The 14,481-nt window shown below is 37.2% G+C and overlaps 2 protein-coding genes across 6 annotated transcripts in view; one reads left to right on the forward strand and one right to left on the reverse strand.

Moving 5' to 3' along the window:
* PLPP1 (phospholipid phosphatase 1) overlaps window positions 1-1,790 on the forward strand; it is a 63,017-nt gene extending 61,227 nt beyond the window's left edge. For both annotated transcript variants that reach the window (XM_054652617.2, XM_054652616.2), the window contains exon 6: window positions 1,340-1,790. In XM_054652617.2, the coding sequence (XP_054508592.1) occupies window positions 1,340-1,465 (126 nt within the window). In that variant the 3' untranslated portion in view covers window positions 1,466-1,790. The remainder of the gene's footprint in view (window positions 1-1,339) is intronic.
* Window positions 248-14,481, reverse strand: part of MTREX (Mtr4 exosome RNA helicase) — a 43,721-nt gene continuing 29,487 nt past the window's right edge. The window contains exons 19-28 of one of the 4 annotated variants that reach the window (XR_008535897.2): window positions 11,675-11,803; window positions 10,581-10,691; window positions 10,127-10,315; window positions 8,913-9,076; window positions 7,460-7,565; window positions 6,188-6,244; window positions 5,617-5,779; window positions 3,250-3,394; window positions 2,226-2,330; window positions 1,884-1,907 (exon numbers count right to left, since the gene is read on the reverse strand). Coding sequence is in view for 1 of the 4 variants with exons in the window: in XM_054652613.2 (XP_054508588.1) it covers window positions 1,855-1,907; window positions 2,226-2,330; window positions 5,617-5,779; window positions 6,188-6,244; window positions 7,460-7,565; window positions 8,913-9,076; window positions 10,127-10,315; window positions 10,581-10,691; window positions 11,675-11,803 (1,077 nt within the window). In the remaining 3 variants the exon portion in view is untranslated. Of the gene's footprint in view, window positions 1,908-2,225; window positions 2,331-3,249; window positions 3,433-5,616; window positions 5,780-6,187; window positions 6,245-7,459; window positions 7,566-8,912; window positions 9,077-10,126; window positions 10,316-10,580; window positions 10,692-11,674; window positions 11,804-14,481 lie in introns of all 4 variants that reach the window. The other 3 variants (XR_008535896.2, XR_008535895.2, XM_054652613.2) reach the window with 3 other exon arrangements.

The following is a 14,481-nucleotide window of genomic DNA, read 5'->3' on the forward strand; positions in this document are numbered from 1 at the left end:
GGATTCAGTTATTAAGAACTGAGGCTCAGCTGGGAAGAACCACCTCCACAATAAATGCTTTGTCAGCTTTCTCAGGTCAGAAGGGTTCAAGACAAAGCTGTCTACTAGTTGCAATCAATTATCCAATCTTGGAGCAGCTCTGGGAAATCGTACAGGCTGCATTAGCTGTTACTAAATGGCAACATGTTGGCATAATCCTACCCCTTTTTCTAAGAAACAGAGTACAGAGAGAAAGAAACAACAGAGATCAAAGAGGTCAGGACACTTTTATTAGGAAAACAAGTTTAGTCAGGGATGTTGGATGATTCAGAAGGTGCTTGGTAATACAAGAAAGAGTAGAAAGTAGCATTACAGAGAGTAGAGTTGAAAGGTCAGGAAATTATTTTTAAAAATATACACTAGCACCAACCACCACCCTCAGACTCTTATCTGAAAGAACTGATGAGTTCCTCTACAAAACCAGCAAGCTGAGGTTAGAGCATTGCAGCACAGCAAGTGCAAATATATCACTGACTTGAACTGAGGGAATCTGGCATTAAGTGGAAGCTGAAACTCCCCTGGTCTGTGGCTAAAGCAGTGTACTGGATCATCAGCCAGCTGCCAGCATGGTGGGAGATTGTTTCTTCTGCCAAGGACATTCAAGTGTTCCACAGTTCTCAGGGTTGCAGTGGAAGGGGAAGACCATACAGGAAGGGAAAGGAGCACGTGAGGCTCTCACTTATTGCACTCCAGGTAGCACTATGCCCAGCACATCTGCTGTGGGGCTGGGTGAAATGAGCAGTGGAAGACAGCAAGCTGCAGAATTAGATCAAACCACCTCTCTTGTAGTGAGGGAGATGTCTCCTAGCTGTGAAGAAGTGAGGTGGTATGTTTAAAAGACTGCAGGAAAGGACTACATAGGTAGAGCTGGCCTTACAGATGCTGGGTCCAGCTAAAGCACCATGTCTCCTGTTCTGTTCCACCTAAATTACAGAAAAAAAATTTAACTGAACTTGCATTGTGGGCCCTCAAAAAGCACATTTTGCTCCTTCATTTAGAGCTGTTCAAACTATGGCTGTTGTAATTAAACAGTGCCTGGTAAGGCAGTCAGTTGGCACAAGCCTTGACTTTGGCTTAAACCATCAGTGGCTAAATGGTCAATGGCAAGGTGAAAAAGCAATTAAAAGAACAGATGTCTGAATTTTGTACAAGACTTCCCTGCCATTTTCTAATGTTTTAAACTGATTAAACTTAGTTTTGATCATAGAATCTGCCAGCTGCAGAGCCCTTGTTTCAAAGACTTGTGAGTGCAGGAATAATCTAACACTGATTAATGCTAAACACTAATTTGTTCACTTAGGTTGTCTATGTGTCAGACTTCTTCAAAGTGAGAGGATGTACATTTCAACCAAAAGAAGATTCCCATACAACCCTACATGAGACTCCAACAAATGGAAATCACTTTGGCAGCAATCATCAACCATGAAGAATGACCCATATCACCTGTATTGCTCTGAATGAAAACAATTTCACAAGTCTAACTCTGTAATATAAGTAATTGCCTTTAAGGGACTGCTGCTGCTCTTGGATGCTCACTTTACCTGTATATAGTAACATCTACCACAGTTATTGTACATCTAAACTTTAAATTTCTGTTGGTTCAAGCTCTTGCTTAAAAGAAAGCTATTACAATTGTAAATTTTTATTGAAAACTGTAACAAATTATATTACATACACTGCTGTTGTACATGCCTTGTTGAATCAACTGTGGTTTAAGTAAACACCATTAAAAGGAATTACTTGATATGGAAGCCACATGTGACACTGATGAATTTGTTCCATCATGTCAGTATAGTTTCTGGAAGACATCTGCTGTTACAGGTAAAGGCTTGCAGCAAACACAATATCTCTCTTGATTTTTGTAATCCCTATTAAGAAGGAAAAAAATATTAATATAGAAAAGTCTTAACTGACACAAACACTAGTTAAAGTACAGTTATAAGCATGTTACAGGTTATTAAATGGAAGTAATTGTACACCCATTTTTAGCCACCCTTTAAGTCAAACTTTGTAATAAAGATGTTATCTGGAAATATAACAGCAATGGTGCTGTTTACCACGATGTCAACACAAGAAGTTCGCATTACAAAATGATTCACCTTCAGTCCTCACAATCTGTCCAGCCCCTTCTCCCATCACTTTTCCTTCTAAAATTGCTTAATGTACTGTGAAAATGAAGTACATACCCTCTGCAAATTTATTTTCCAGTTCTGTGTTCCCAATGGCTTTTGCAGCCTGGCACATCTGCCGAAGCAGTTCTTCTAGCCGCCTCATACAACGAATTATGCTACCTGTATGAAAGAGCAAGGGACAACGTTGTGCCACATCATGTAACTGCTCCTGAATTACTCAAAGTAATCGTTCCTTCTACAACCCTGGTCAATTCATCTAGAAGCCAAATGTCTTAAACTTAGTTTCTGTTTGCACAGTAAATTTCTTTGTGAGGCATTTCCTTGAAGCTGTTTCCAAATGCTTGTCCTTTCTAGTGTCTTTACATTCTCTAACTAATACCTAATCACACTACTTTCTGGGCTGTTGAGTAATTCCTAGCCGACTTTTTCTTTCAAGAACTTGTTAAGACTTCCTCAAAAAACATAGACCAGTAGGAGATTCACAACTTAGCTGCTTCAAGAATTACCACAGGTTTATTTTGGGACTGTTTTTATAAGCCTTAGTTCTTTTGTTGGCAAAGGCAGTAAAACAGTAAGTGATCTATCTTACCAATCCTGAGCTACTCAAGAGTCCATGGACCACTCTACCAAGCCATTGCATGGTTACAATAATACACACAAGCATCTTGCCACAGCTCCTACACTGCAACCCAACCCACTTGTGATTTATTATGCATTTATCTCCTTTTTGAACTTTCCTCACAGCTTAGCCCAAGTCACTGCTACAAATTTCACAAAACAACTCTAAATGCTTCTGCTCTTCTGGCCACAAGCAAACAGCATCCTGTTTGGTCATCTCCTCCAGCAGCATCTCCGACAGTCAAAATTACTGTAGGCAAAATAACTGTTAATGGGTAAATATGAGATGAAGGGCTTGAGAACAGCCCTGCTGAGAAGGACTTGGGGGTGCTGCTGGATGACAGGCTCTATATGACCCATCAATGTGCACTTGCAGCCCAGAAAGCCAATTATATCCAAAGCAGTGTGGCCAGCAGGGCAAGAGAGGTGATTCTGCCTCTCTGCTCTCATGAGACCCCACCTGCAGTGCTGCATCCAGCTCTGGGGTCCCCAGCACAGGAAGGACATCAACCTGTTGGAGCGAGTCCAGAGGAGGGCCACCAGGATGATCAGAGATGGAACAGGTCTCCTTTGAGGACAGGCTGAGAGAGTTGGGGTTGTTCAGCCTAGAGAAGAGAAGGCTCCAGGGAGACCTTATTGTGACCTTTCAATACATGTAAACATTCAAGGTCATGTTGGATGGGGCTCTGAGCAACCAAATTTAGGGGAAGATCTGAGTCTCTGCTCACTGGAGGGGGTTTGGTTTCTACAACCTTTCTATTACACCCTTAAGATATAATATTTGGGGGAAAAAAAACCAATATGAAAAGAGCATTGTTCATAGCTCTTGGGAAAGTGGGACATGATAAAGTTAATACTTCTCTTCTAAAAAGCATTCATAGGGGCGCACTAGGCCATGACAGTTTCTACAGTGAGAACAGTTTGAGTAAGAGCAGCAGTTTGTAAAACCTGTTGCAATGACAGGAGATGGAAAAGCCCACCCATAGGCTACTGAGCACAGAGCACACACCAACACAAGCCACCTGATGGCAGCTGCCCCGAGCATGGCTGTGCTGCACTGTGCTGGCTCAGCTGTCAAAGACCCTGCTTGTCTCCATTTACAAGGCCAACCGTGACAGCCGTTCCAGGGAGTACTCGTTACAGGCAGCGTAGCTGGGGTGTTGCAGACATAGTTTTATGTTCAAGAAAAAGAAAACTGCAATTTTAAAATGAATTATTATTTATACTTCCATAAAGTATGGAAGTACCAGCAGGAGCTGGTCTGCAGTTAACAGATAGGATATTTAACTCCGTTTAGTGTTCTTCCCTAATGGCTTTAAAAAGCTGCTCTTATTTTTATTTCTTCCCACCACATATTTTAGCTTAAAGACAAGGTATTTTCATAAGCATATCAATGCTACTCCACTTTGTGGCAAACACACTTGTTCTTGGAACACTTAGGCTTATTTTGTATTCTGTTTTTCTTTTAAATCACTACAGTTACTTGGATAACCAAGGAAAACTACTCTGGGATTTAGGAACACAATCCATTTAAGGCACACATAACCAACAATGGATGTCTGAAGTGCTTCCCTTCCTTTTGGATAAGGACAGAAAGCACAGAAAACCAGCCTACTGAAAGTTAAGGGAAGAATCATGCATTAACCCCTGTTACAAGAGATGACCTCAAAACAGGCCACTAAGATCTCATTTTGAGGAAGCTGGCACTATTGAGTAGAACAAAGCTAACTGTCTTAGTACAAATGTGGTTAAATGGAAAATGTTACTGCCCAGTGTATTCTGAACATTAAAATGTCAATGTAAAACATAAGCCAGCTGCTTCAATGTTCCACATATGCAGGGTGCCTCCATAGCAAATAGGAGGCTCAAATACTCATTGAAATAGGAGGAATCTGCTGACTGCAGAAGCAAAGACTGCCAGGATTTGTACTGCTCAAAAGCAACTTTCCTCAGAAAATTACTGGGTCTATGCATTGGATTACATGCATGAATAATGTGCATGAATTCCCTTGTTACAAGGGAATCTGCAAACCTTTGAGAAGAAGAAAACAGCATTTGAGGGACGCAACAGTGACACTAACAATTTCAAAAAGGAAGACTTCTAAGAGTGGCGCATCCATCCTGCTCTTCATAACTTCCAACAGGCTGGTTTTTCATTCTAGCCTGACCTTTAGTATTGACCATTCTTGTTTGACAACCCTTTGGATGGTTTGTTTTTACAAAATATCAGGTCTGTAAATCACCATACTTTTCAAAGTGAAAACAAAGTATTCTTCGTCAAGAGGCCGTTTCTAGTACTTCAGTTTTAGGAATCAAATTAATCCACCTGACATGTTATATCTAGGCTTTGCAACTATCTCCATAGCACTTCTGTGCAAAACTATTCAAAAGAGAGACTTGGTTACCACTTTTCACTTCTGTCATCATTAAGTCAGCAGGAAGAACTGGTTATACCAAATTAAAAAAAAATATAATGAGGACAAATGCAAGACCTGTACTTCCTGATGACAAGCATTTGGAACATGTTTTTTTTTTCCCTTTAACTAGAAAAAGTAAGCATTACCTTTTGTTGTAATGCTTAGAATTTCTGAGTTTTATGAAGTTTTTAGAATACAGAGATATCCCTTTAAAAAGGGATTCTAAATCCTAAATCATCATCAGTGTGTAAGTATAAATTTAAATATATAGTAAGGAATTTTTCCCCACTTGATTTTAGCCATACAGATGTTTGAATACATCTGAGTTTACGATAAGGTTATTCAGTATTACCATTCCCTGTTGTAGAACTACCAACTCATACCTTCTAAAGAACAACTGATTAGCCTACCTTCAAAGACATCTGTCATTTTGCAGATGTGAGCAAAGTTAGCTCCATTTGCCCATGTATACACAACATCCATTAGGTTGGGTCTGAAAGAATTCAAGTAATTTTCTTCATCAGTTTCCAGTTTTGCTTCTGCTGACACCTTGGCGATTCTTTTTGCACACTCCTTTAAAAGAAAGTATTTTTTATTTATATTACCCTTAACCAGAGTAAGAATTTAAGTGACAAAAAGACATGCACATTATTAGGTACTGCGTTACAGGATGAAGTTTTCTTTTTAGTGTGAAATTACTCAGAAATAATCAGAAAGTAAACCACTGTTTACATGAAGTCTGCCTACACTAAGAATCTACGGTGTAGCAAGCAAGCTTTATAAAACTTTTAGAGGCATGTTCTAAATTAGCATAAAGATTTCTTGCAAACCATATAACCTATTATTAATTACACGTTGCAAAATCACATGCAGTACCAGCTGAATTCACTGATGATGCAAAATTAGGTCTTTACACTTATACATTATTCATGAGCTTTGCTTGTGTTAACTAACCCTGAGCTCAGACAGATTTCTAATTACCTGCATTTGCCGAAGTGGTCCTGCCAACTGTTCAGTCAATTTTGGCATTTCACTGGACTGAAAAAGAAGATATTAAACAATCTCAAGTGCTCCCATACTTGATTATGTATATATATACCAAATTAAATGCAAAAGCAGAAGTTCAATGCATGATACTGCCACTCTACATTATTCCAATAAATTCTCAAACGTATTTAGTGCCAAATATTAAATTACTGAATTCCCCAAATGTTTGTTCCTCAAACTCGATCAGAAAACAAAATCTTTCTGTATAGTATACCAACATTATGAAAAGCAACACCTGCTTTCTGGATACTTTCAAAAGTCCCTCTATTTAGCTGCATCATAGTTTTGTACTGACAAATGAACTGCCATTAACTACTTTGACAGTTACAAGCTTTTCTTTAAGAATACAAAATGTTTTTAATAACTTAAGCATCAGTGGCAATATATGAAAATATAGCTCTTCAAAATACAGGAATATCTTAATGCCCTAGCTGTTTAGACTCAAGTACTATTGTTGAGTGAATCCCAATATTCTAATTAACAATGGCTTACCTTGGTTTCCCTTCTAATAACAAAGTGAATGCATTAGCATCTGCTGCTAGTGGTTTTTTCCATATTTAGAATTAACCTGAGTGACACATCTTGCTACCTACTTGCAAAAATATTTCATATGGAAGTTTATTTTTACTAATTTTCTGGGGTGATACTAACCTTCTATACAGCTTGCAGGTGGAAAACAGTAACATCTGGTATTAAATGCCCATGCTGATTTTAATGGTCTGATTTTAACAGCCTTCTGGGCATCAATTCCATATTGTACTGCCATTTCAATCAATGGTCAAGGGTACTGACCATGTAACATAACACAGACATGTCTGAGGATTAAATATATGCTCATCCCAGAGTGCAGGGTGCAGTTATTGCTGAGCATCTTCCTGAGATAATCATTCTACATATTCAGTTACAAGGAGGGGTGTGTGTATTAATAGCAGCACATGCTGACAATCTATTGATATTGCTTCATTGCAGGAGGAAGACTGCAATTTAGCACAACCTTTGGAGTGTTTCTCTTGAGGAAAGAGACTTTAGCATTGAAGCTGAAATGTTTTTGCTAAGTTCAATAGGAGTTCATGTCAAACATCTTAGGAAGCGATCAAAAATGTGCAATGGCTCATACTACTATGACCAATTTCTGCAATTGAATTAAAAACAGTACTGTTAGAAGACAGGAATGTCTAGAGCTCTTGAATTGAAGAAGTAACTCACATTCTCTTGAAACACGAAACAGCTGAGTAGTGCAGTTGCCTGCTCTGCAGACAAATCATTGAAGAGACCATTGAACATCATTTCCGTCAGGAGTAGTTCATCAGCACTAAAATAAAAAGAATGAAGCTTAGGGGAAAGACTTACTGATATGTAATTTTTAAATTAAGAACTATTAACCTGTTTTCTGAAGAAACTGGATATGGATTAGAAAACCAGCATCTTAATTTTACTGTCAGGACACAAAATACACACACACACAAACAAGTGTATTAGCTTCTTAAGTGGAATGCTCATGATTAAGAGACTGCAACAGTATTTTAAAGAAACTAAAAGCACTTACTGGACTACAATAAAACTCTTATGACAGATCATATGTGTTAGTATGAATAGCTGAGTTAGTCAGTTTCTATCAGACACAATATCAAGAGATCAGAAAGAACCAGGGAGTTAGGTAGCTTCAGAAAAGGACTAAAATTAGTACTGTTGCTGCTTAGAAAAAATTCAACTAGGTATTTCCAAAATACTGAAGAAAGGAACAAACTTGCTTCAATTTACTTGAAGAATAAAGACTTAATCATGAATTATAAAAGTAACTACATGATGCAGATACAAAACATACTTATTTGCATAAAACACCTCTATTTTTGGGGTAATCCAAAAAAAATGCACAGGATGGGGGAAAAACAACATATGATTTTTTAAAAAAAGAGATGTGTAACTCAAACAGTTCTAGACAGTCAGGAAGTAGATAAAACTCAGATTCAGCTTCCCTACTTGCTATCAGATTTTGCAAGGCAATTAGCCATCAAATAAACTTACCTGTAAGCAAGGCGTACAGCAGTCACTGTGACTTTTAAAAATACAAAATCCTATCAAAATCTGAGTTACGCTGTAAGATATTAAAGTCTGATTCCTGATTTTTTTCACCTTTTTCAATATATACATACCTGATAAATGTATTACAGTAAAATGCATCACTTCACAGATTCCTATGGAAGCAATTTCACTCTATTGCAAACCTGTCAGTGACTTGATAACTGCTGACAATCATTGCTACACTCATTTCTGAGTGATTGTACCAACAGTCCTGGTTCAATGTCAACCACAGAAATCAAGACCTTCCCCTCATGCAATGTACAACATTACATGAAAACACATGCTATTACCCAACTCAGGCACAAAAATAGCCTATTGTCTTGCCATTTTCATGTCCACATTTTAATTTTAAAACCTGTTGTATTTTGTCCTTAAGTTGCTACTTTACTTATGAAGTAAGTATTGCCATTGCAATACCTGAATCAGCATAGTACCTTTATTACACAGAACAGAGTCTCTAAAGACCCCTTTTCTAATATTCTCAAAACTTTAAAATATAAGTATAATGTACTAATTTTAGCAAGGACAATAATGTGTATATACACGACAATGAACAGTTTCCACAGAAGCTAGTTACCTGCTGATTTCACAAGCAACCCGTCCTTTCATCTCAATAACATCTGAGGATGTGGCAAACCCCAGTCTTCTTAACACACGCTTGCGGCATTTGAGTTCATCCATTTGCAGGACAGTTCTGGCTTTCTTCAATTCTCGCTTTGCTACTTTAATATCCATAGCAATCTGGGGGGCCAGAAGAAGAGGAATTACACCTTGCCGGTTTAACAGATGCAACTGTTTTAAAGACATTGTTTAATTTACATAAAGGCCTCAGAACAATGGTATATGAACATACTACTTCACGAGTTGACTTGCCTAAGAATTCTAAGAGGAAGGTTTAAAACTGATTTTATAATAATAGTTTAAAAAATCAGCTCCATTTACCTACTGAAATCTCTGGTAAGCTTAAGATATTTACCCACAGTGGGGAACAAACCAAATCAGTCCACACTAAATGACAAAAAATTCTCTGTTGAGAAGTGAGCGCTCATCTTCTAAGACCTATATTAAGTCTCAGCTAACCAATTATTCAATGAAATGTAAGCCAAAGGCATAATTTTCTGCTATTAGAACTTCTCCAGTGGCTTGCAGTTCATTGCAGTCACCATCTACATCCTTACAGCAGACACCCTCACAAAAAGCTGCTCAGTCCATCAGGTCTTACCACATGCAACTCTTTGCTGCCCATTCCAGAACCACCTCACTTCTGCAAAGTGGCTCCTGGAGAACCTGCTTTCTCAAGCAGCAGAAAAATATGAGAGCTGGTTTTATGCATACCTGATCTCAGCCTAAGACAGTACAACTCTATACAAAACAAGTAATTGCTTCCAGGCCGAGAGTCAGCTCAGGAAGCAGCAGCACAATGATTTCTCTGGTACACTCCTCAAGCTAATAAGCCCCATCAATTCAACTTAGGTTTGCACAAATGTATTAAAAACTATCAATTAAAATTATCTATGAAGACTTTTCCTACACTGCATTGTGCTATGTCTAATCAATGAAAAAGACCCCTGTAACCTTCTTATTCCTGAAAATTTCCTCTGAAGCTTTCTTTTCAGACATATATCTGTACCAAGGAAGGGCATACCACCAACTCAGCCATTTTGTTAGTGAGATTGAGTAAATTTAAAATAATTGATTTGGGATTTGCAAATAAAAAGAAAAGGAAGTAGAAAGACAACCTCCCTCCCCACTCTGCAGCTAAACACGAAATAATTTGGTTTGTATCTTTACCTGTGCTTTTTTTTCACAAAGTTTGTATATGGCTTCCAAGTTTGGATCGTTGTGAAGAGGATGTGAATACATCCTATGCTCAAATGCCTCTATTTTTTGGATTACTTTTTTCAACCCTTGGTCCTTGATGCCCATGTCATCAATAGGATCTAGTAAGGGCACTCCATCAGGAAAACGTTTCTGTACCTCCTAAAATGATGAAAAAGGGTTTAAGATAAGTAACAGTAAAACAAGCCGTAATGTAAGTTATATGGTGTTTCAAGAGTTTTCAAAATCTGTTTGAAATTACTTGACAAGGAAAAACAATTGACATTGCAGCTGCCAACCCCTTTAAAAGAATAAGGGTGAAGGTGTGACAGAAACTTTACATGAATTTCTTTGCAACAAGTTGCCTTGGGTTTAAGAGTACCTCACTAAGCAGAGCAGAGTACTTACACAGCCTAGTGGAACTTACCTGTACAGATTTTAACACACTTAGCCTGTTATCAACAGGCCTCAGGTCTTTTGGTATGTAGAGGCGGACACTGCTGATAGCTGAGACAAGATGCACCAAAACAGGAACAACCTATCAAAGAGAGTGTAATAACTCATAAATCAGTAAAAAATATACCTCTTATTACTGGTCCATAGCAAAACCTTTTCAAGGGAAAAGGAAAACTTAGTGCTCAAGAACACAGTAGTGGGTAAAGGAACATCAGAAAGCAGAAAAATGCAGCTAATGACCTAAAGTATTCATAAAGAAGAAAAGTAATTGTCCAAATGGGAAAATTCTGAATGCAGTTACATCTGGAGAAAGACTACAACTGAAAACAAAACAACAGCTTTTCTATTACTTTGCATCTTGTTGGAATACCTCTTCTGATCCAAACCAGACCTATTATAGTCATATACTTAACAAAGAATGCTACTAGCAGAGAACATCAAGACAGAAAATACATCTTCCTAAGTATGAAAACCATCATGACACCATGAAGAATCACTACTGCATTAAACTCCAAGGTTGAAATGGAGTTTCTGAGAACAAACCTGCAGACAAATTACAAGGCAGTGTAACTGTTTGTCTTGATATAGGGTTTCAATTTGAAAATTTTAAATAGTGCAAATATTTTCACTAAAAAAAAAAAAAATTCAATTTATTTTTAGAATGAGAGTTTTGCAAAGCTGTCTAGAGAGGTGGTGGAGTCACCTTCCCAGGAAGGGTTCAAGAAACAACTGGATGTGGCACATCGTGCTATGATAGAAGTGATAAGATGGTGTTCAAGGGTTGGACTAAATGATCTTGAAAATCTTTTCCAGTCTTAATAATTTTCATAAATAAAAAGGAATTCTGCTTCAGAGACAAGATACTGTGAAAAAAAAGCATCTGTCAAACGGTACTACTAAAAATGTATTACTTTAATTTATTAAGAAAGCAGAGTTAGGTGTACAGATTCTTTCTCTTCCTTAAATGCATCAGTCCCTCTTTTTACCAGAGTGTGCAAATGGTTTGGAAATGAAGATTTGGGAAAGTTTATAAGGAACTACTGAGAATAAAAACACGTAACAAACCTGCATCTCTCCTCTCTCATCAGGTCTGGCTGGCCTTGCAGACTCAGTAGCAGAATTTTTCAAACTGTCTTTGCTGCAGTGCAGGAGCACTTCGACTACATACAATGGGTCCAATTCACCAGAATTTGGCTGTTGAGGGTACAGAAAAAGAGCAGGTCTGTAAGTTACTTTAAAATACAAACAGGAATGAATGAAAAACATGAAAAAAATGATTAGAATATCCCCCCCCACAGAAAAACACACTTGAAAAAATTGCCCTCCTCCATACTCCCTTGCCAGAATAGCCTAAAGTCTGCTTGAAGTTTCAGCTGCATCTGTGTTTTCTTCTGTATGTAGCTCATTTGAAGTAAGTCAGTATGTTTTAAAACTGTAATGCGTATTTGCATCATTCTAGCAGTACTGAACTTTGCATTTGGAAAAAAAAAAAACCCACCAAAATTTAGGGGATGCCTTTCATTTGCAGGTTTGCAGGTTCAAGTTTTCATGCACAACAAAGACCACAGAAAAATCTTTCAAGCATAACAGCTTGTGTCTGTGGCAAGCAGAAAGCTGCATCTTGCGGGGTGCATCTTTACACAACCCAGAATGTATCCATAACATCTGACATTCATTTAAAGAACACAAACATGTAGATGTGGTGATTAAAGACTACTGTTCACAAGGCCATAACCTTTTTTACACTTGCTTTAAAAAAGACTGGCAATAGTTATTTGGATCAACATGCACTAGGGTTGCTCAAATACACTCCTACTATAAACAAGTATTTTCAGGACTTTGAACAGAAGTAAGTTATAGGCCTAACACAAAAGGCAGACATCACCTTTTAAAATACCATGTGTAAACTTTTTGCTTCCAAATACAAGAGGAAAAGAAAACATTATTTTCAAAATCCCACCTTAACTCAGTTCATTTTTACTGGGCAATATTTTTCATCACAAATCTACAACATACTATTTTATTTCACTGCATGCCAGCTAGCATTTTTAAGATATTCTCAGAAGTGCTATGAGAAAGTGCCATCATAAACTAAGGAGGAAAACAGGGCTATCCTGTTGTACAAGCTAAATTAATTCTTCAAGAAATGCCAATTACTTGCTGAGGAAGAAGAAACTGTTCCATTGAGTTATATCCTACATTTGCAGAAAGCACTCACAGCAATGTAGGAGATCCAAACCACTGCCAGTCTCTGAATTACAATTTTAAAACACCCACATGTACCAGATCAGTATCCAGCCAAAGCCAGGGAAGGCACTGCTGACTTGAATGAAGTAGAGACTAAACTCATAGCTGCACAAATGTGCTACAGAAAATACTAGAATTAGAGATGTCTAGATAATGTCTAAAAAGAGAGGAAAAAATATTTCTACCTGTGATTGTATTGTAAACTTACTAGTAAAGCAGGATTATAAAAATCATAAACATCTGCTGCTAGTATTACTCTCCTTAAGTTTACATACACCAACTTTTTTTTAGAAAATGCTGACTAGATGTGAGTCAATCTACAACTGCTTTTTTTTAACGTGTACTGTTTCCTTCCATGCGTTTCTTATAACAGTATAAGTACTAAAAACCACTACACCCTAGAACAGCAATGGACATGTTTCTATATACAAGAATAAAAGGAGACTAGAACCCTTAAAACACTTGTTAGCCACAGACTTCTCTGTAATATCAAGTTCAAATGATTGTTTAATTCATGCTGCATCAATTCACAGGACAAAATTAAAGTGTACTGAAGAATTATTTGAATTCTTAGGATTTTAGATTTGCCCTGAAACAGCTCTTACTTCAAGTGTTTGGAAACAAACCAAACTAAGAAAGATGATCGTGCCCCAGAACCAAGAAGGGTAGAAAAAATAACAAATTCAGAGTCCCAGATAAGTAATATCAAACTTACGGAAAATTCAATGACCATGACACAGCACTAAAAGAGATGTTTATGTAGTAAATATTATAAATATAAAAGGATTATAATAATCTAAACAGGGAAGATAGAACTGCAGCATCGCAAATTTTGGTATCAATTTTTAAGAGACAAAAATTTCATGTCTAGAATCAGGGATGAAACAATACCATCAACAGCACAACAGTAGCATTAGCTTACTGCTGGCACAATCCAGTGGAAATAAAATTTCTCACTCAAAAACTGTTATGGGGTTTTATAAATTCCAAAGGACATAGTTATTGTGCTGCCTACTATAATGCAGAATATATAGCAAGCATCCCTGCTTGAGACAAATTCTATTCTGAACAACAGTAGACAGGAAAGTGCTGTTTGTATTGACAGTTTCATGGAACACTGATTTGTCTAATCATATTGGAAAAGCAGCTACATAAAATTAATAATAAACATAATTGACATAGCTCATGCATTTGCTTTTACAGTGCAAAGAACAAGGAGTATTATGTGAAATACAGACATACTTTAACCTGAAATTCATCATTAATTGTACAGATTTCTCATTTAAAAAAGGATTTAGGAACTATGATATAGCAAAGCAAATTTTGCAACTAAACTAGCAATACAGTCTGAATTCAACATAATCCCTAAAAGTAAACCCAAAGAACTGTTCTGCTTAGAAGTGGATGAAGGTCTAAAGATACAGCATAAGTAATATCTTTCTGGTACTAAATAAGTATACTTGTATACTTTAATTAGTAATGGGGAATGACATCTGTGTCTGTGGACAAAAATGCATTGAGCAGACACTAAAATGGGTAAACAATAATTTCTTCAAGTAATTTGTTTTGCCTCTGCCCACAGAAACTAGTTTTTTCATACTGACTTTAAAAGTTACATAGCTTTA

Source organism: Agelaius phoeniceus, chromosome Z, assembly GCF_051311805.1.
Source record: "Agelaius phoeniceus isolate bAgePho1 chromosome Z, bAgePho1.hap1, whole genome shotgun sequence".
In the NCBI taxonomy this organism is placed as follows: domain Eukaryota; kingdom Metazoa; phylum Chordata; class Aves; order Passeriformes; family Icteridae; genus Agelaius; species Agelaius phoeniceus.